This window comes from Cydia fagiglandana, chromosome 3, assembly GCF_963556715.1.
Source record: "Cydia fagiglandana chromosome 3, ilCydFagi1.1, whole genome shotgun sequence".
NCBI classification, from domain to species: domain Eukaryota; kingdom Metazoa; phylum Arthropoda; class Insecta; order Lepidoptera; family Tortricidae; genus Cydia; species Cydia fagiglandana.
The window spans coordinates 3,255,482-3,278,838 of NC_085934.1; the positions used below are offsets into that span (position 1 = coordinate 3,255,482).

Sequence of the window (23,357 nt, forward strand, 5' to 3'; positions counted from 1 at the left end):
GCCAATTAATTATAGTTAATATTTGACGTTATGATTAAAATAGAAGCAAAAAATAAAATAGGTGTTTGAGCTATGAATACGATTGTTTGCTATTTTTTTCAATTGATGCTTTGTTTCTTCTCACACGCTCTTTAGAACAGGATAAAAGACTTCCAAAATTCCAGAATAACAGTCAATGTGCATAAATAACAAATTCTTGGTATTTAATAAGTGTTAGCGTGTTCTTTGCCAATATGTATAGATTGTGAGCATGCGAAAAGGTAGCATAGCATCTTACCTTCACCAATAATGTGCAAAAAAGGGGAAAAGCAGAGCGACAAGCGATAAGCGACAAAAATCCAGAGGAGGTTAGCCGGCCATGACTATAGTCTTCCTGGGTCGGGTCGAGGGGTGAGGAGTACACTGAAAAAAATACTCTAGTGCCATGTCAATAAGAGCGAAAACAGTTGGCAGTCTTTAAACGGTTACGGTCTTTATCCGCGCACCTCTATGTTAGGTACTAAGGTAAGGACAACCCACTAGCATTCTCAAAACACTTAACCTAATGAGCATGAAATTACGTAAGGTCTTATATACAAAATGGCCATGATTATAGACAGGTAGCCGTGCGAAGGTAAGTGCCCATAGCATAGGTAGTGTTCGAAGTTTAAAAAGGAAGAGTGTATGTGTTTTTTTCTTTTTAGATAGTGTTGTGTCTGAGTATTTTAGTAGTCCTAATCATAGACAAGAGGAGACAAGTTTTAGTAGCCAGTGAGTTGTTTTTTGTTCGGTGCAAAATGATATAGGCACAGTGAGAGACAGAAGAAGTAATTCCATGCTCTTTCCAATGCAAGTCTACTAAAATAATATTTTACATTTATACCGATTCACACTGGCAAATGTGGTTATTGCCACGAATATTAAAAGTTTATAATGAGAATGCAAATTAGTTAAAGAAAATAGTAAAGATATTAGTATGTTGTGCAACCTGTCTAATAAATTCGAAACGGAAATTAGTACAAGTTTTATAATTTTATTTTATAGTAAATTACAGCTTAATTTTTCCAGTAACTGAGCATAGTTATATTTTAAAAAGTTTCTTTACTTCTGGAAAAACTAAACGCATCTGTCAAACTCCATTTGACATTTATCTTTAGTCTATGGTTATCAATATGGCGTGCATTTCCCTCCAAAACTCTTTTTATTGAGGTTAGGACATGGAATGGTCAAACAGTGTTACCTTGATTCTGGAGACCGCCTCTTCGGCTTGGAGCATCCTGGTGGCTTTCGTCGGCTGACCTTCGCAGGCCAGTTGGGTTGATCCGAGGTAACGTGCTCGGAATAATACGCCTTCGATGAGAACTGAACGCATATCTGTAAAAGCAGAAAAAACGTTTGTTAAATTATTTGTTGTAATGTTATAATATTATTTCACGAAAAAATTGTATTTAGATTAAACAATCACATAAGTAGCGTGACTACTTATATTTTTAAGTTTTTCGAGAATACCACAGTTTATGGATTAAAAAGAAAGTTATACAACTAAAAATTAGGGTAAGTACCTATTATAATTTTTTACGTAACAAAATAATTTGTAAACTCACCGACAGAAGTCCAAATGCAGCAGAAAATTTAGTTTTAGTTAGTAATGCATTAAAGTTAGATATGTTATATATTTGATCAATTAAAAATCCGTATTATTGCGAATATGTATCAACTCACCTTCTTTGTTTTTGCTTTTCTTTTTTCCATCTTTATCCTGAAAACAAAATAGACAATTGGGTACTTATCAATTTTATGTTACTCTCGATATGAATGTCGTAACATCTACTCTTCTCGATGGAAAGATTGGCTCCGTCACCGCAGTTGAAGGACCAAGGGTCACATTCATTAAAGTGCTGCGCTGCGTTTAATTAACGAAGTTACTAGTTACAATAAATAACGGCAAATTATTACACACCCACGTTATCGGCTCGTAAGTCGTATCACATTTTAGTTCCAACGGTACGGAATACGCGTTATTATGGAGTTATTATATACTTGGAGTCCCTTTGTGTGCATGACCACAGATAAGGAAATGACTTGAATTTTGACAACCCTAAATAGCCAAAAGGGATAGTGCTATAAGTTAATAGAAAGGGATATCATGATTTGACCCTGAATCGCTGTCAAACTTCGGTTTTGTAGGAAGTATCCTTTCTGTACGGTAGTACATTACATACATACTATTACTTACTCTGTCGTATCACTTACCTTCCCATTATGATGCGTTTCATCCTGATCGTCGTGTGGAGGAGACCGCGCGCCGCCTGACACGCTGCCCGCTGGCATCACTGTACGTGACTTCGGTTTGCGCCATCCCTGGAAGCAAACCAATTATGGTTGAGTTATGGGGGTTGGTGAGCTGCGAATGCCTCTCGGTCACGTCACGTACGTACGGTCGCTATTAAGGCTTGGCCACACACAGAGCGCGACGCAGCGCCGCGTCCGCGCCGCGTCCACGCCGCGCGACCGCGGCACATGCTAACAGGTTACCGACGTCAAACAGACTGCGTCCCGCCGGTATCACGCCCCGCTTCTGTCGCGCCCCGCGCCGCGCGGCCCCTTGCGTCCGCGCGGCGCGTGCGCAGCGCTGCGCCGAGCGAACGCGGCGGCCCGCCGCGTCGCGCAAGGTCACATCAGTAGGATCGGACGTTAGGCAGCGAGCGGTGCGCCGCGTTCCCGCGCGGCCGCGCCGCGTTCACGCGCGCCTTGAGGGCGTGTTGAGAGCGTGAGGCCGGCGCGATCGGCGCGCGCCCTGTTTGACCAGGCTTCGCGTCGGCATCACGCGGCGCGGACGCGGCGCTGCGTCGCGCTCTGTGTGTGGCCAAGCCTTTACATACGCACTCTAAAACGATGACAATAGAGGCGTGTTCAGGTATTTGTGAGCGCCTTAGCCGCTCCGATAGATCTGATGGCGACTGTACACCTCGTATTCGCTACATCTGGACGCACTTTAGCAGATTTACTTCTGCAAAATATCCATATGTTTAGTCAAGGGGCATCTTTTTTTGTTGTGTTGTGCTATTGTGTTACATATTTTTTAATGTTATTGACAATAATATTTTTTATGTTAGTTTGTTTTCATGTTGTGTGATCATCTTTTATAGTAAGTTTCCAAAAATGAACTTTAAATACATAAACTAAATCGTCTTGTAAATAAAGCAACTTAAGAAAAGTTTCTTAACTTGTTTAGGCAATGATACATACTGTTATCTTATCAGCAAACGGTTGTTACATTAATTAGTAGGCAAATGCCATCATCACTCAGCACGTCATGTACCTTAGGTATTTATTTACATATTTTCTAATCTTAACCTATAGGTACCATCGCCCTCACTGTTAACTGTACATCGGTGTACTGTTAGGAGTGCTGTTTGTACTCCGATTTGTTTACAAAATTTAGCAAGAACTTATTAATATTTGAACAAATGTATACCTGCAAAATGCAATCAGCCTCTGAATACCACTCTATTATTAAATATTATTAATCTTAACTTATTCCAAGGCAATTAAAATACAATCAATGCACTAGACTACATACATTATTCACATAACGAAAAATACAGTAGAAAGTGACACCCAATGTATAACAAACCTTCTTTGTACGACAATTCGTCGTATCCTGTATTATTTCCTCATTGGACTCTGTATCATTCTTTGAAACGATTATTTCATCAGAATTTGAGTCACTTATTTCTCCATTCACATTACATTTTTCCTCTAAATCCTTATCACAACATTCAATATTTTCTAATTGGCCATTACTTTGTTTATTTTCTAAAAGTTCACTAGTGTCTTTGGCTAATTCATTATTATTTGTATTATTAATCTCACTTTCTCTATAAACAACCTCGCAGTTTTCCTTGCACTCTGTCTCACATTGATCCATATCCTTTGACACTAAACAAGGTTCTTTTTCCGCGACACTTTTAACTACATTGTTATTAGTTTCGTTATCGCTATAAACCTCTTTACGGTCCGACGCGCACTGGCCACTTTCTAAGCAAGGTTCTTTTTCGTCGTCGATCATGGTGAGAATTAAAAAGTTAAAGGTGTTTTATTGATTAAGCGTTACATCGATTCGTTATCACTATCAGTGGTCAGCGAGATATCTAAGCACGCACACATGCGCACGACACACATGGTGCGTTGGCACTGGCCGCACTGTTATGATGTGTAAACATATGGTGGGCAAAGATAAAACAACAGACTGGTTACAAAAGTGTCGCTGGCGATGGCGTAAGAAAACGATTATATTGGACTAGGCGGTCTAAGCGCAACCAGTATATTATAATTATCAAAGTAGGTACAGCGAGCTGCAAAAGTGCATCGTCACTTTTATAAACGAATAATAAAATCCTTTACTATGGTGTTATTTTTATTGGAATTGACTATAGTTTGTATCATAATTAAATATACCTAGTATTTGTTTTAATGTTTAATCTAAATAAAATTAATATGTATATACGGCCTATATGTAAATACGTATATCTATTTATTTTTATGTTTTATTCTTCGGATAGGTTACAAAGTACCTACCTACATATTTAGTCCTGTCCTTATCTTATAAATTTTAGTCATTAATGATACCGGTCTACTAGCTATAGTTTGGCACCAGTTCAATTAATTTATCCGACCTAAACATATGAAAAATAAGATAAACAAATCTTAAAAATAAAATAAATATAAGAAAACAAAGAAGTGTCACATAATATTTCGTTTCGCCGTGTTCTCTCCGAGTAAAACGCCGAGTAGGCACAAACGGCCACTCCCACGCATCTCAGACACCGCAATATTGTAGCAAGGTCGCTCGATCTAAATCATGCGCGTGACCTCACTGCGCGCAGTAGTCTCATTATTAAGACTAACTGCCCGATCCGAACTTTAAGATACGTCAATTGATAGATCCAGAAACGATTTGGATTCGATATGGCAGTGTCAAATGTGACGTTTCTTCAAACAAAAACGTCACTTTTGATACGGACGCATCTAATACACATTATCGTTTCTAGATCTACTCGTATTAATTGAAGTAGGTATCTTAAAGTTCGAATCGGACGGTAATGTATTGTACAGTCGCCACCGGATACATCGGGGCGGCCAAGGTGCTCACAGATATCTGAACACGACTCTATTGTCATAGCGCTAGAGTGCGTGTTCAGATATTTTTGGGCACCTCGGCCGCTCCGATATATCTGATGGCGGCTGTAGTAGACGAGTAAACCTTATTGCAAGGAATTAAGGTCTATTGTGGTCTGAATAATTGAATATGGCCGATTGTGTTTAAGACTTCACTAAGTCACTTGAGATTAGTTGAGATACGTAAAAAATTGCGTAAATGCTTGGTTTATATTACCACAGTTAACCTTTTTTGGACAGGAATGTATGACCAATTAAGTATAATTATTCGCACATGGCAGTAGCATGATTAAATGAGACTATTGATTCAACAACATAATTCATCAAACGTAATCCTTAATACAATGGAACAAGGCCTATCACTGAACAATTCTGCATTGGCGGATTAAAAATAAAAAAGTCGTATCTTTAAATATGTTTCGTAACGTTATACGACCTTTCGGTTTTAAACCGACTACAGTGCATTCCGTTCCACGTTTGCTACCAATATACGACCTTTTAGAACTACGCCGAAAAAGACGGTTTGTAATATATGCAAATACATTCAAATACGGCTGCGCTAGAGTGGTTGGCCTAATGGAAGTTTCTCATGCATTAAGAAGATTGAACGCTGACGTACTTCTTTCTGTTTCCGGTCCAAATCTCGAAAGTAGTTTGTGGGCAGACCATGAAGTCAGATCGGAATTATCTATTTATTAGTTTATTTGGGTCATGACCCTCGCTCCGGGTCATTCCTTATGCAAAGTGCAATGGTTATCCATCACGGTTTAATGGCTCCTCTACACGATGGGCCAACGCCGGCCACTCCAAGGGACGCATTTATGCGTTAGAGGGAGCAAGTGATATTGCTATCTCATTCTACCGCATGGCTGCGTCTCTTGTAGTGGCCGGCGTTGGCCCATCGAGTAGAGGAGCCATAACGTTGCAACGCAGCGAGCGTGATGGGCTCCTAGATGCATCAGGAGAGCCGCGGGGTGAATTTTGTGAATAGTTTTTGTGTTTGTTATAGTAGGAGATCCCACATATATGGTATTTGCACCAATCTGTCTGACGGATGAAACTATGAAAATATGAAAGAAAATATGTTCCAGAACATAAATAAATAGGGTTGCCTAAAGAAATATGGTTAAGGCTATTATTAATAAATTTTTGAAAAAAAAAATTTTTTTTCGCTTTCACCGATTTGTCTGACGAACGAAATAAGTTTCAATGGAAAGTATATTTTCCCGGTCACTATTATGTCGTTGCCATGTTTAAAGAGGTGATTTTATATCGATAATTGCACTCATCTGTCTGACGCTTGAATTATACATCAAACATAATTTTATTAATTTTTTGTAATTTTATTGCAAATACAATGGTATAGGGTTGCCTGCGAGAATCCGGTCACAAATAAGGGTTGCCAGGCTTTTAATTAAAATAAGAAGGGAAGACTTTTAGCGATAACTCATAAACGGCTTAACTGATCAAGTTTGTTTTAATTTTATTTGATTGAGTTATTTAAGCACTATTTTCATGATTTTTTCATATTTGACAGATGGTTCAAAATTGAGAAGGAAAAACCTTGTTTTTTTCTTTATAAACGATTATTTCCGAAATAATTCACTTTATCAAGAAATGTTGTTTAAAGACCCCTATTTATTCCTTTTGTTTGAAGTTCGAATCGGGCCGTGAATCTGTATCATGGCGTCGACAATAAACTCCCGTAGGTAGAATAGGGACACTACACGGCTGACCTATACGTATGTCACTGATATAGTTTCGTCTTACCTTATCATCGAAGAATCCCTGGTCGTCCGTCCTCTGCTGCCCTAATAGCCTATCGGTCTCCAGATCCGTGTCCGCTTCATCTATAACAATATAATTTAATGTAGCTTGTTAACAACAAAAAACTAACATAACTCAGTATAATAAACAAACGATAATAAGACATGTAAAGAGTAGACAGTAAACGCGTCATAATAACCGCATATATTTTTTTTTTTAATTTATTGAGAAAACCAAACAGTCATATAAACATATCAAAAATACAATGCAAGATGTACTGCAACAAAAGATACAATAAAAAAAAAAACTGGTCAAGTGCGAGTTCGGACTCGCGTTTCAAGGGTTCCGTACATCACACAATTTTCAAACTTTTTTTTTGTAAGTATATGAAACGTGACGTGAGTGAAACGTCTTGAATAACCCGAATGGCTCAATCAAAAACCAGATGTAACATGAAGTTTTCTGGCGTGGCGGCTTATATCTCTGCAACTATGCAAAGTAAAAAGATAAAGATGAAAAGATAAAAAATAGTTTATTCAAGTAGGCATATTACAATGCGCTTATGGACATCAAATAAACCTTTACCGGCTCCAACCGTACACCTCTGCCCCGAGAAGATTAAGGGTCGGTTGCACCAAACTGTTCGTATCGTTAAAGAGTTCGCTAAATTTTTATGTATGGAAAGTTTCATAGTAAAGCGCCGGGGCGCGCCGGCTGATGTTGATCAGTCTGTCAAATGTGGTGTGAAGATTAAATGCCGAACAGTAGTACAAAGTACAAGTGTCCAAATGCGAAGACTGAAGACCGAGCTCCGCCTAGGAGCTATAGCTCAGAGCGTCCGACGGGTCGAAGAGAGATAATACCTACAGGATGGCCAAAAAATAAGCACATTCCCGTAGCCGGGGCGGTTTTAGGATTATACTGAGCTTTACAACTTTTACTATGGGACCAACCCCGAAATAGCGAAAAAAAAAAGTGTATCCTCCCATAGAAAACAGACCAGCCAAAATGTATGAAACAGCCAAATTTTTCCTCGCGATTTCGGAGTTGCACGTTGGCAACGGGAATACACTTAGTTAATTTTTTGGCCACCGTGTATAGTGCTTTATTTAAAACACGTAACAATAGTAGCCTAATCAATCAGTACTACAAGTACCAATGCGGCTGTGTGCCAGATACAGCCTATAGTCGCATTTCTTGTCGTCATTCCGACTCACGCTTGAAGCTAAAAGCACGCTTCTTCGGGACGCTTCGGGCTTTCGGCCTTATGCGGATATCGGCCTAGGACCTTTGCAATAGCTGTCTACATCACGTTTCACTTAAACCATTGCGGCTGTGTCCCTAAAAAACCTAAACCGCATTTTTGTTCTTAAATTCGACTCACGCTTGACTGTAGATTTCTAATAGGTTTTCCTGTCATCTTTAGGACTATTTTGTGTATTTTTTTCCGAATTTTAGACCCTGTAGTTTCGGAGATAGAGGGGGGGGAATGGTAATTTTTTGTCTATTTTCTTGAATAACTTCTAAACTTTTTATCATAAATTTATAAAAAATATATATTTGAGATTCTCACAATGAGCTCTTTCGTTTGATATGTAACACGATATAGTTTGCAAAACTAGGTTTTTAAATTTTATCTTTAACCCCCTAAAAGTAGCCCTTATGTTTAAAATTCATTTGTTGACGTTACATATCCGTCTTTGGGTCACAGACTTACATATGTGTACCAAATTTCAACCTAATTGGTCCAGTAGTTTCGGAGCAAATTGGCTGTGACAGACGGACGGACAGACAGACGCACGAGTGATCCTATAAGGGTTCCGTTTTTTCCTTTTGAGGTACGGAACCCTAAAAAGACCTGGAGGTTCATAAATTATAAATTATGTTAACTGTTATATATTTATTTGACATTTAAAATTGGCGCTTAGCAATAGTCGAGCGCGAAGTGCACTGTGCGTGCGCAATTGTATTCTACCCGTCCCTCTATTTATTACAAGTGCAATAATTACCCACTATTGCGTGTGTGAATTTTGTTATTGTGACATTTGTAAATAATGTAAATAATTTAAGTATAAATTCAATGCTCACGGGCGCAATTGCATGGCATGTATGTATATAAATAGTTTTTAAGTCTCATTAAGTGAAATGTTAATTTCTTTTGAGAATAATAAATATCTTTAACCCGCAAAAAGTAGAAGAGTATTATTATTACCTTCATCTCCACTCGCAGGTTTGATTTCCACGGAGTCTGTGCTCTGCGCTGATGAGGGCCTTTTCCTACTACGAAACAAATTGTATTAATTTCAAGTCACATACAAAACATCCTCCAGACTGAGCATAGTCGCGCTACCCCCTCTGCCACGCATACGGTAATTTTACTCCATGTTCGAGTCGAAAGTGTCTTTGTGTGACGTCTGTGTCTTTGAACGGACCAATGACGGCACGGGACTTCACTCACCTCGTCCCGCGCACCCCCGCATTTTTGGCATCATCGGTTGCATGAAATAATTGCTCTAAACTAGGTCTGGAGGATTCCTAGTCTAGTGTTTCAAGCTAAATGTACCACTTTCTCGCTTGCCATAAGGACGTTTTGGCTTGTTATTCGTATAAAGATACAAACAAATTTCGTCCTTATGGTAAGCGAGAAAGTGGTGTCTTTTCCTTGAAATGGACATAATTATTATTAATATCATGTTAATGAGTTTATTTATAACATTTAAGTTGTATACAAACATTATTAGCATATTTAAGAATCACCATCAAGTTAAAATAGTAGAAATTCGTAAGAATGTAAACGAGTTTGATATGTTTATTTTAAGCCGGTCTACCTTCATTGACTAATTCGAAGGCGAGTTCGTGTTATTATTACCTACAGCATATTTGATTACCAAAATAATAAAATAAATACTGTTTGACATCTAATTAGCGTTGTTTTTTAATCAAATTCAAAAAATCATAATTGGAAAATATATTCTGCAAGTAGGCGTCAAGAGCCTTGTATAAGAGCCCTCAATACAATATGTAGTTATCAATTGTTAGAGTTAGACCGTAAAAAGTCTGCAGCGAATTTGATAGCCCACGCAGTGCAAGTGTCATTTTAAACGTCAAAAATCTATGAAATTATGACGTATAAATAACACTTACACTGCGTGGGCTATCAAATCCGCTGCAGACTTTTATTGGTGCGACTATAATTTATAATGTAATTTCATATTATGAGAATAAATATCTAAATCTATGTTTCATATTAAATGTTAGTAAATGTATACCTGTTGGGATAATCGTCGTGCGCTACATGGGGTGCGTGTGGCGCATGCGCGGCGTGCGGCGCGTGCGGCGGGTGCGGCGCGCGCTCGGGCTCGTCGGCGGCGGCGGGCCGGTGCGGCGCCGGCGCGGGCGGCGGCGGAGAGACTTCACTGCACGCTGAAAAACGGACCACAATTAGGGTAACATTCCATTTCTGACCGCAGCTGCTATACTGCAAAACGTAATTCAAGACCAAAAAAAGTAAGAAAATGTTGCCACTTTTTACTAGCGCGTCTTGTATTTATGTAAAAATAAGTAAATAAACGTACTTTTTTAAATCGTAAGAGCAAAATCACTAATAAATAAATTATCTTAGCGTGATTATTTATCAAAAGGAATTTACTATTTCACAAACAAATTATTGCAGTGGCAATATTGTCTTACTTTTTTTGGTCTTGAATTACGTTTTGCGGTTTAGTACGAACGCGTCGGTGTTATTGTCAATTTCCATAGTACCTAAAATGAATGGTAGTGCTGTGTCGTTGGAAATGGACTGTCACCTTTAGAATCGCTGCTATAGTTCGTTTTTTTACCATTAGAAAAAGACTATACGCAATCTTGACGTGTCTTTTAACTGAAAAACACTTTTTTTTTAAATCAGTAACTATTACTTATGAAAGCAAAATAATATAAATAACCGTATATGATTCATAATTATTGCATATTTACCGTGACTTATTTTTCAAAAGTGTTTTTCAATAAAAAGACACGTCAAGATTGTTTACCTTTATTCTATACTAAAAAAACGAACTATTGACCTAATACATTTATTTGAAAGCGGTCTCGCATCGAATATCATTCTACAACTCATGATATAAGCTAATGCCTTTAAGAGGCCAGGGTGCGGCAGCGATTTAGCAGAAATATCTCTTCGTCAGTATGTATACCTATTACATACGAATAACTTACAAAGAACACTGAACTCCGATGGAATTCTTTATAAAATGCATAATCAAATCTCAACGACGCTATCGATCCAACTGCTTAAATCCAAAATGGCGCATGCCAAGTGCTAGTGATGGGGCATGCTCTGAAAATAGTGTTATGTTTGTGAATCGTCTTTTCAGTAGCAACTAACACTACCTAAAGGATCCAGCGAGTGTAGGTCGGCGTCAGAAAGCACGTGAGCCTCTGCGCTGGTTCCGTTCTCCACAATCTCCTCGATTATAACCGAAGAGTGCGCCTGCGAAATAAATATAAGTTAATTACAGTAATATAAGTAAATAAATAATTTCTAAAACTGGGGTACTTCTTCGGTAATTTTAAAGGTTTCGCTAAAAGACAGCATAAGCGTTAGATAATAAGGGGCTGGGGACTTACAGTGCGACATAAAGTAGTAGAAAATAAATGAGGGCGCCACTTTCTTCGCAACTGTTACATTATTGACGTAAAATGTTTAAACATGGCAACAATTTTGTATGGAAATTGTTTAGTTATATTTTATTTTATTTCTACCTTTCATGTCGCTCCTATTAATAATCGTATAATGCATGTTTTATGCCTCACGGGCGAAGTGTAACATTTCAAAAGCATCTCTACTATTTCGTTTAAGGTGCCAGAGAGTAATAAGCTGTTCTCTACTCTTACTATTAGTCATCATCATCATCATCATCTTAGCCATAAGACGTCCACTGCTGAACATAGGCCTCCCCCTTGGATCTCCATACGTGCCGGTTGGAAGCGACCCGCATCCAGCGTCTTCCGGCGACCTTAACAAGGTCGTCTTTTACTACTAGTATAAGGAGCAAATTACAAGTATAATACCTGTTGTAAGGTCGGCAGTTGGTTATTATTGTCATTGTCAGAGGCGTGGCCGGAGGACAGTCCGTCCTCCACGATGGGCAGGTGCGTCACCACCACGCGACTTGCGTCCATTTGAACTGGAAGCAAATTAACATGTTAGTACTGTAAAGGTTTACAGCCTTTTTTAATCTGTGACTGGTTAGTTACAATATTTTAATTTAGAATATCAGCCCGCTGTCAAATAGAACGCGGTGCGGAATTGGCATATATATATATAAAGTAATATTCAGTATTTCCATGCCCACAGCGTCCTCCCATTTAGGCCGTCCCCTTTACATGGTGGAGGTGCGACAAAAATTATAAACTTCGGTTTGAGGTTTTGATTAATAATTATAAGCTTTTATAGAAGTTTTCTTTCAATAGTTATCTACAACTCATCAAGGTGAGTCTAACAACCTCAAATTCAAAGAGGTTGCGTTATTTGATCGTCTAGTTTCTGAAAAGTCCGTATCTAGGATGTGGGAATCCCTGTAAGGTTCAGGATTTAAGGAGTAACAGCGAAACACGACCGTACCAAAACCAGATCGATGAATGAACTACCCTCCACCTATTTTAACAAATAACTTAAAACTATCCATACATTACATAGGTACAGTTTCTATGACTACTTTAGATATCCATTATTAGATCAGGACGATGTCATTATAATATTGCATGGTCATCGCTCTTTCCACGCCGAGCCGACCCGTTGTGCCACCGCGCCATCTCGATAGAGCGAGAGAACAAAACCCTCGTCATCTCCGGACAGAGAGAGCAAGTGCGACCAGGGTTCGCGAGCGCAGCTCTTTTAGAGTCACCAGGCCACCACATCGACTACGTTGTCGCACATGCAACTTACCTTTCATCTCGCTCAGCTCGTTCTCCATGATGATGAGCGAGAGATCGCTACCCTCGTCGCTTGTTTCAGGGGACAGGGCGAGGGGGGCGCGGGTGCGGGGCGGCGGCGCGGCGGGGGACGCGGAGCCGCTCCACGCGGACCCCACCCGGAGCGCCGCCACGTTGGGCTCGCCGTAGCACTCGCGTTGTTGCTGTGAAAAGAAAGGAAGATGTATACCTATGTATTTAACTTTTTATATGTTAAAAAGGACTAAGGGTGACAGTGAATTTCCAACGACAGCTGCACTACTGTGGAAATTGACAATAACACCGACGCGTTCAGTATCAGTAGTGCAGCTGCGTTCAGTAATGGAATGTTACCATAAAAGGAGTTTAGAGCTGTCAAATCGCTTCAGAGAGTTTGAGGAGTAACCTCTTTGATTGAATGTATAAAAATATGTATTTGTAAGTTTCCAAGTGATAATGATAATTCGTTTGTTAGTCTTGAGGATTAACCGTGTCAGTGTGCTGCCTTCTACCATGTTTTCCAACTGCAAAGTGACTTCTTTTTGCCTTTCGCACACGTTATGTGGGGTCGGCACAATATGTTTTTCTCTTTCATTCGCCTCTATCTTTCGTCACCTCAGCACTCACTCCTTTTAAAGATAAAGATTTTTCATATATTATCCTCTTTCACACAATCCATCCATCGCTTTTTGGGTCTACCATCCGCTCCCCGTCTATCAACATTCTTCCCTAACATTCTTTTGCCTACTGACTGTCATCCTTCCTCATTACATGCCCATACCACGCTAACCTACCACCTAGAAAAGTGTCTATACATTTTTTGGCTATGTTGTTTATTTACCTGTAATCCTAAGAAGTTGGTGTGGTTGTGCGCCGTGTGTGGCGAGTCCAGCGTGTCTGTGTGCGGCCACTCCGCGTCGCTCCCTTCAACTCCGTTCTCCGACGGACAGTCTTGCGTTTGACGGCGGAGCTCGTAATCTAACTCCTGGGAATGACAATGGTCTCTGTTTAGATACTGGGATCTAGAAGCATGGATTCGAATCAATGGGGTTGGCAACTCTGTCAAAGGTTTGCATTGTTGGCGCCATCATAGCTTGCCCCTTTCTCGACCTTAGTTCTATGAGATTTAGTTTATAGGATTTTACTACCTGGATGCCAGCATCCAGGGCGTAAAATCCCCAAAATAAAAAGAATTTCTAGGGACTAACAGGGCAACCTATCAGTAAAATACTTCGACCGGACAACCCCAATAGCAGTAGCCAATCAATATGCCGGTTAACTGAAAATTGAAGAGGCAATGAATGGTTCGCCAATTTCCAAACAGGTATTCCAGGGGTCGGTTTACAATTGTTCGAAAATTCTTAATCGCAGTATTCGTAGATACCAACGTAATATTTTGTTTCCGTCCAGCTCATAGGAAATGAATGAGAGGGAGTATGATACTAACCTGAAAATTAACAATCTCATCGTTGGTGTTGAGCTGCGTATGGCCAGCCACCGCGGGACACCTGAAGAACTCTTCGAGAACCTTCCTCGTCTCAGAGAACTCGTACAGGTAGTCGAATGCTGCTGACCCTGACGGCGGCGTCACGTCTCTGCTCTCTGTCACTATCCGCTGGAAGAATTGAGAACGGAGTTTAAGCTGGGTCAATGGGTTGTCAGACTTCACCTGTTTAATATTTCTTTGACGTTAAAATTACATTGTTTTTATAAAACACTATGGGTGAAAAAGGGTGTGTTTTGTATAAGTTTTGTAAAAGATAATTCTTCTCTATTCCATCATCTGAATATAAGATTTATCAAAGTTGCAATGCATGTCAAGACCTCTATTGCTCAATTCCGTGCCCAAAATGCTCTGTGCTTCTTAGAGAAAAGCAGGCTTTTAAACATCATTCATAAAAAAGTGTAAATTTCGGTGTGTACAAAACTAAGTGCTGGATTTAAAGTCAACCAACCTGCGGAAATCCAGGCCTCGGCGACCTGACAGTCTGTTTCTGACTGCCAATGCCATATCTCCGCGGCGACCCCTCATATTCAGCTATAGGCAGCTCCCCAATCACCCTTGTAACTCTCCCCTTATCCTCATCCTCTGACATCCAAACTCCAGAAGGGCTTGCATCACTCCTTTCCTCTCCAGGACTCGACTCACTCTCACTTAACTCACTTTTATTGTTCATCACATCACTGTCACCGTTTTTCATATTGTCTAAAGTCCTTTTTACACTCAGATCGATCTCGTGATCACTAGCATCCGGGTCCATCCGAAGACCTAGGGACACAGAATTCAATATCACTGAAAATAAATGAGAGAAAAAAACGATTGTGAATCATTGGGTTAAAAAACAAAGGGGAGAAAATTAGTAAATTAATGTTACTGTTGAAGTAAAAGGAAAGGAAGACTAGAAACTAGAAGTTACAAACATGAATGCATCTAAGGATAAGGACGATGATACGATTAGATGAATTTAGTCTAAAGATATTTTAGCCATTTCAAATAACTATTTATTGGGAACGAGCACTAATAACCCAAACACAGAAACTTTTATCAAATTTTATGTTGCCAAATAGGATACCGAATTTAAACATTCGTATGAACTAATTGAGCATTAATATATGATAAACATTTCTGTATCTGAGCGCAAGAAAACAACCGAACCATTAGGATCGAGTATACTTTGAGAATGCAGATAATACTAATTCTTTTATTATTTATTTAATACTGGCAGTCAATTAGTTGCTAATTAAGTAGTTGTTGTTACGAAAGTGTTACCGGACGATATTTTTAAGCATCGTCACATTCAAACACAATATAATTAGCTAATTAAGAAGTAAGTCAACAATATTTAAAAAAAATGACAAATGAAAATTAACTAGAGTTCCTTTAAGGTTCTAACTCTGCAGCGACATGGATAGAACAAAGTGAGGGCGTGTCATATTTTCGTAGAAATTTGACATTAATGATGACTGACATTGCGAATGGCTTGCAGAGTTAGGTTGATCCGACTCTAAATACCAAATGTTAACTGTTATTGTTTCAGTATAGACGATGATTTATTGACAACATTAAAAGTAAACACGTTTCATTCAACCCCATTCTCAAAGCAACTCAGTATTCAAAAGAATTCCATAATCACCTTTCCAGTCCTCGTTATCGTCAAAAACGACGACCTCTCCGTCCGCTACGACCGCTATGGGGCTACTCTTAGTGCTCACGTCATTCGTTTTATGGGGGTCCAGAATTGGTGAACTGTTTTTAGGAATCCCCATCGTCTCCTCTATGATGGGCTCCCGGTCCCCATTTGTGTAAGTCGGTGACGTGTGGCGTGATATCATTTTTTTAGGCTCATTGTTTAGCCTTTGCAAGGATATCTGCAAATAATAGTTTTAAGGCTAGTGTAAGCTTGACCCTAGTGTATTTTAAAGTTGTGTTTAGGGACACGTTTTTATTTGTCAGTTATGTCAAAGAAGTCAGTGATAACTTGATAAGTGTTTTGCACAGTCAATACTGTTCACTAGATATTGCAATTGAGGCATACATTTATTTTGTCTAGGATTAAAGCCTGACAACAGTTTATTTAACCCTGAGATAGTGTAGCTGCAAACAGCTTACTTATGATGGCAGTTATGGCAATAATGTGCGTACGTCATGTATAGTCGGGGTAGTGGGCATTGGCTTCATGTTGATACTCGTATAATGTCAGAAACATTGCTTACAGAGAATTCGGTTTTTTCAATTTACCTATTCGTCAAAATCGGATTCTAAATATTCACATATTTATATATTCTTCGTTTTCTGACTCTGATGAAGTCTGATTTTCATCAGATATTGTGCCGCTTTCAGGAACACCAACCTCGATTATAAAACGTTCAGTCTCCAATTCGATTATAGGACCTTTATATTCCTATAATCGTCTTCATTTTTTTTAACATGGTCACAGCAATTGCTCTAATTTTCTTGAGTTACTTCCTATACGATACGATAACCAGTTCAATACAACCGCACTATAAAACGTCAATACCGGTCATGTCAACAACTAATTTTAAAACATTATTTATTGGAATGCTATGTAATCCTTCGTCTTTTTTAAGCTGTAAGTATATGATTGCATTCAATACAATTTTTTTCGCATCTTTGGAATATTTTTTTGGTATTTTTGTAATAAAATCGTTTATATTTGAATATATTCGTAGATATTTTCTATTTGTTTACATCGATGACATTCGATGACATCCAACGTTCGTTGTCAAAGAGTACTTGTTGCCAGTAAAATAAATTAGTACCATTGAAAATCCGCAAAATGGCGAGGGTCAAATAAACTGTTGTCAGGCTTTACCTAATGTTTTTGATTTTGGTTCATATCACTTTATCTTTACGGTAAACACTACACTAGCGTCAAGCTTAAATCGTAGAACATAATAAATAGCAAACCATCAGCCCAATGGTAAAATGTTAACAACAATAACGAAACAGGCGAATCTTGGAATTTAACAATAACTAACACTTTTCTGGCCATTGAGTTATTGTTACTACAGAGAAGCCATACCAAATAATGAAATTAGGATTGTTCATTTTTTTTCAAATGTTCTATTTCGAAAACCATTTCGAGATATAAGGTTTTTAAACAGTTTCCGACATTTGCTGCTATATAATAATTGAGGATTGAAGATATTTCAACAAATATCCTTATGACCTTAGTTTGACCTTCTCCTGGGCTGAATGTAAAGTCATTGCATAATAAAAGTTGTCGAACCATAGTAAATAAATCCGTCACTCACGTATTGTCAAAGTTATCATTGTCATCGATTGTCATAACAAAATTTTTCAGTTAAACCGCTGCGCTTGTTTGTTACAATTTGATTTATAATTAATACCTAAACAGTAGATTTCATTGCTTAATAATATATCAAAAACCTTGTTCCTATGTGTGGGAATGATTCACAAAAATAATAGTTCGAATCCACGAAGACCTACGACGTGAAAGATGGTGCCGTGAATTAAACTTGGAATACCTACCTACTTCACGTGTTACACACAGTATTGCTGTGAGAATTACGTCGATGTAAGTATAAAATTAATATTAATTTACTACAATTAAGTATTTAAAAGCTCACTTTATTGGTAGGGTCGTGGTATCTATTTATTTTCTGTGGTAATGTAGCCAGAGTATCTAAAGGCAAACCGTTAAACAGAGATGGTGCCTACTAGAAAGAAGGAATATACAAGAATATATAGCCATACTCAAAATTCAGCCTGAAACTGCTTTAAAAAGATATAATTTCTAATTTCCAGGTACATGTTGCAGTTCAAGCTGCTGATATCATGGTGGACAAGACTTAATAAAGAGTTGTGAATAATAAAACATGTTTTTGTTTACCTACTTTTTTATTCATTTGGGAAATATGTTATATATGTTTCCAAAAAAAATAGTAACTTTACATTAAATGTATGTTTATGATGTTCTGCACGAGCATCTGACAATGATGGCTTCTTGTTGACCATCCAGAAGAGAAGTGTATGGTTTGTTATTTACTCTGTTCCCAGGCATTATTTACGGTCGTAAAGTATTACGACGATTAATAATTAATATGACGTTCGTTTCAATACAAAATGCTCAACTTTGTTCTGGGCCCAAGTGCAGTTACATATGTCACAGCTGTATCTAAATAGGAATCACGATGACCTGAAATAATAGGATATAATTAGTAAAATTGGCATGTTCCTAATATAGTAGTATAAGTATGTAGTACAATATCCAAACAATGGTGACAAGCCGGTAGAAAGCACCCACTGGGTGCTAAGCTACCTTTAGCAATGGACGCTTGTAACGATTTTATGAATCCAATCTTCTTACAAATCGAATCAGTTAAAATATATATGATGTAGGTAACTTACATTTGTATTTATGCTCCCTTGATTTCAGCCAAGTTATGGTTGGAGTTGGATGCTATATGGATACATACTCCAATAAAACTAAGTTATATTATATAACTTAGGCAGATTTCTGGAATCAGCTTTCTCAAATTTATAGCGTAGGTATTTTGAAATTAATGATTCAAAATAAACGAGTTTTCCATTCCAGACGATTGTTATTTATAGAAACACGTGACACTGACATTGTCGACAGGTGACATTACAATCAATTGACAATGACAACTATTTTTTTAATGCTTGTTGTTGCTTGTGCATTATCCTAATCAGCCGACGACATGTAATTTACGAGAAGTCGTATCTCATATTTTCAATAAATTATAAATATTCAACCGAGCCACGAATTACTTAATCATTCAAATTGGTATCTTAAATTAACCTATATTTTCAGAAAATAAAATAAAAATGGGGGTCTAAAAAAAATGAACAATCCTAATTGTCGCAATCGCAACCTGTGCCACGTGACCAAAGCGTCGTAAGCGTCGTAAAACTCATGGCGCTTACGCGTTTAGGTCGCGAGACACACGCATGGCTTCTATGGTTTGTTGTCAAAGCAACATCAACTCTTGGCGCAAAATACTGATTCTCTGTGCCGGTTCTATACTTAGTACCTAATAATAGTTAAATATTTCTGGCAGACAACTCTGAAAATTTTTGTACGGGCCATAAAATTGAAGGTCCCAGATTCACCGTTAAATTGGAAAAATTTTGGGACAGGCAACGTGCAAAATGGGCTGATGACGATGAAACAAGACTACTCAAAATGCTGGGAAAGTTCTATTTAAACATTCTCTAAATTACTTTATTTCCTGGCAGATTACATTTGGTAAAAAAACCTAGTATTTAGAAAGTTGTCTTCAGAACATTGGTTTGTTGGCGATACGACTGTAAAATGATTGAAAACCTTGTCACTATTTGTGGACCAAAGGAATCTGATAGGAAATATATATCAATTGTTTTGAAATTATAATTACACTAAAAGTATATTCTTAATTCAAGTGAGTACCTATTTTATTTCACTAGTTAGATCGTCAATTTATATGTTTTTCATTCATAAATAGAAATAGAAAACTAGTAGCGGTAATTTTCTCAGCAGACGATATAACAAGCATAGGTAAACAAGATTATTTAACTGGCGCAGTCTGGTAGGATACAGTGACATAACTATACCAACAAAAGCCTGCAGTACCATCGCATGAAGGCAATGGGGGGGCCCAATCGGGTAAAGGATAACTCACGCTAGACCGGGCCGGGACCGGGCCAGAGCATAACGCGCTTCGTTTTCTATGGAAAACACCACGTGATCACCGATCAGCCGTCATAGAAAATTATATGTGGGGCGCCGCAGCCCGGGCTCGGCCCAGTCTAGCGTGTCATCCTTATGGGGCCAGTGAATATTTTGGCCGCTTGATCATACCAGTTACGCCACTTGTAAGATAGGATAATACTCGTATATATTTAGTCTTATATTTACCTCGTTACTAAGATTGTCCGAGTAGTCGAGTGTGTCCTTGGCCAGAGAGCGCACCTTGTTCCGAAGGTTATGTTTGTGTGTGTTGCTGTGCCTTAGTTTCCGAACCGCTTTGGTTCGACTCTGCGAGTAGAGCTCTCGGCCGCCTGCTATTTCTATGATCCTGGTAACAAAGGAAATTTATGTGTGGCGTTATCTATGAAAAAAAAAATTTTTTTTTTAATGAGCCTTATTGTCGATGGCGCCTACGCCCCATTAATGCCCCATTTCAGCTATGGAACACACGGTTATTTCATCACGGTTTTAATGTTTCACAAAGAAAAATACCTAAATGAATTTGCATTAATATCAAATATAATTATACAAGTTTTCGTCATGGCCTCCCAAGCGGCTTCCCTTTATCTTGCATAATATCGATTGTCCGAAATACACTTCGCATAGCAGGTTTCGCAGAAACATTTTTAACCGAATGATACTTTTGCATACCTAATTGTATAATTAGCATAACTGTCATGTCGCATAACATTCATTTGGCAGAATTTTGAATAGCAGAATACTACTATCGTCGATTTTACATACGCAGAATTGTATGTAGCATAAATTACATTCCACCGAATTTCTTATGGCATATTGCTCATATTGTAGACTTGAATTTCGCAGAATGTTATGCAGCAGAATAAAAGTTCTGCCGAAATTGTTACCGCATAATACTCATGTCGCTGACTGAACCTACACAAAAGGAATTGCTGCCAGAACTACAGGTTAAGTTAGGTTAGAACTGCGACCCCTACATAAAAGGAATTGCTGCCAGAACTATAGGTTAGGTTACAATTGCGACCCCTACACAAAAGAAATTGTTGCCAGAACTGTAGGTTAGGTTAGGTTAGAACTGCGACCCCTACTCAAAAGAGGGTGCGTAACGGTCCATATAACAACTTTTGATATATTTTTAGTCGATATAACGATTGAGGGACATAATGCACTTTTGCTATAACAATATATGGTATATTCTTAAAGAGTCTAACTATCGTCAAGTATAATGAACTTGTAATATAACAACTTCTAATCTAACATTAACAGCGTATATAATTAAGTTCGATATAACGCTCAGTTGGCATAATGTAGTACTGGTATAATTTGTAATATTTACTACTATTATAACAACCTACGTATTCGAATTTAAGGCAGGTCTCAGTTAGGTACGACGACGAGCGAAGCGAGGAGGAGTGTTAGGTAGAACTGCGACCCTACAGCGCGCGAGCCGAGCGAGCGAAGCGAGCGTGCCGCGGTAGCGGCCGGCGAAGCGCCAGAACCGACTTTTTTTATTATAACCTCAACTTATTATTATACATTTGAATACATTATACCATAAATACTTATAACAAATATTCATAATATCCAGTAAACGTTATATCGAATAGCTTTTATATCGATTAAACATTATATCCCATGAAAATAGTTATATTTCGGCGAGAAACTAACTATCCATCAAAATATTATTCTCATCAACAGTATGCCAATGAATTATTCTGCCTAAGGAAATTGTGCGAAAAGACAGTATGCCAAGTACATATTATGCGACGCAATTTTCGGCAAAACAATTATTCGATTATAGTATTATTCTTCAAATTGAGATTATGCCATTGCATTATTCTGCTTTACAAAATTGTGCGAAACAACAGTATGCCATGAAACTTATGCAAAAAGTAATTCTGCGAAATGATGATTCTGCCAAGGGTTGCTATGCGAAAGTAAAATATGACAATAAATTTTATGCAACATATTAGTAATCCACTTAGTTATGTTACTTGCATGCAGTTGTTTTGTAACAATAATGTTACAAAGATACAAAATAGTACCGTAAAATGGGGTGAGTTGGGTGAAATTTGACTTTCAAACCTCGATAAAATTTTATTTTTACATGTAAAAACTGAATGGTGTATATAATAAGTGGTTCGGACGTTTGTATTTTATTTTGGGTAGTTCCATTTCATAACTTTGACGATAAAGAGGAAAACTCACCTCACCCCGTAGTGCCTCGTATTTGGGGTGAGAGGGTTTTTCATACAAAGGTGATTTTGGAAGATTGTTGGATCGATTTTTTTTCTATTATGCGTATTACTATAGCCCCATTTTAAATTGAAATACATAATTTTTGTAGCAGTAGCTTTAAAATCCCTTCTCACCCCCCTCTCAAACCTTCTCTCGCCATTCATAACCCAACTCTCCCCGCGAAACCTACTCACCCCGTTTTACGGTATGTACGAACGAACAGATATCTGGTTATGCAGTGGATGTTATCTCAATTAGCGTTGAGAAAACATCCACTGCAAAATTATCTGTTTCATATAATTATTTTGTCTGTGCAAGAGGTGCAACGCGTAGCCTACTTTGTTTTGCAATTTTGGGGTCGGTCCAACAGAGTTGTTTGGTTACGTAGAATAGTGGTCTCCTGGCAGAAAATTACTTAAGACCTTGTGGCTTTCACTAGCGCGTTCCAGGGTTAGCCAACTAACTCGGAGTCAGTGGTGAGTTTGCCCTAAGGCCCAGCAGATCCGGGCCTAGGGCGGCCAAAAATTAGGGGCAACAAATTGTGACAAAAAATTCGCTGATGATAACAAGAAATAAATCAAAATGGGACCTAGCTACTCGTAGATACATTTTTCGGCCCGAAAACCCCCATATAGCATAGCCGTTTCCGAGATCCCCGAAATATTTTGGAAAGTGCCCTACTTATATTTATTTACATGTACACAATACGTATTTAACTCTCGCGCGGCATGCACTTATTACATACATATTTAGTTCCATAAGACGCTAGGAACAGTAAGATAGTAGAAACTACTAGCACTGGCATCCATTAACTTGAAAGTAACGCAAACACTACGGAGACAGTGCCTAAATTATTCTAGGTTTCAGTTAGCGGAATAGCAATTCGTACATTTGTAATATGCAACGAATTTCCATCGAAGAGGTCGCCAGCTTTTGGGCACGGTGCCATGCCGTGGCAAGTTAAAGCGATACCTTCCGCTCTGAAATACTCCATTCAGTCGAACTATTTCTTGAACGATTATTTCG

General features: G+C 38.3%; 1 protein-coding gene across 1 annotated transcript in view; it reads right to left on the minus strand.

Moving 5' to 3' along the window:
• LOC134680427 (uncharacterized) overlaps positions 1 to 23,357 on the minus strand; it is a 45,622-nt gene that overhangs the window by 12,422 nt on the left and 9,843 nt on the right. Inside the window, exons 3-17 of the mRNA XM_063539558.1 lie at positions 20,283 to 20,442; positions 16,014 to 16,248; positions 14,835 to 15,172; positions 14,327 to 14,494; positions 13,721 to 13,864; positions 12,875 to 13,064; positions 11,998 to 12,113; positions 11,317 to 11,416; positions 10,197 to 10,350; positions 9,140 to 9,216; positions 6,931 to 7,010; positions 3,617 to 4,066; positions 2,233 to 2,340; positions 1,702 to 1,738; positions 1,220 to 1,353 (exon numbers count right to left, since the gene is read on the minus strand). Coding sequence (XP_063395628.1) covers positions 1,220 to 1,353; positions 1,702 to 1,738; positions 2,233 to 2,340; positions 3,617 to 4,066; positions 6,931 to 7,010; positions 9,140 to 9,216; positions 10,197 to 10,350; positions 11,317 to 11,416; positions 11,998 to 12,113; positions 12,875 to 13,064; positions 13,721 to 13,864; positions 14,327 to 14,494; positions 14,835 to 15,172; positions 16,014 to 16,248; positions 20,283 to 20,442 — 2,491 coding nt within the window. The remainder of the gene's footprint in view (positions 1 to 1,219; positions 1,354 to 1,701; positions 1,739 to 2,232; positions 2,341 to 3,616; positions 4,067 to 6,930; positions 7,011 to 9,139; positions 9,217 to 10,196; positions 10,351 to 11,316; positions 11,417 to 11,997; positions 12,114 to 12,874; positions 13,065 to 13,720; positions 13,865 to 14,326; positions 14,495 to 14,834; positions 15,173 to 16,013; positions 16,249 to 20,282; positions 20,443 to 23,357) is intronic.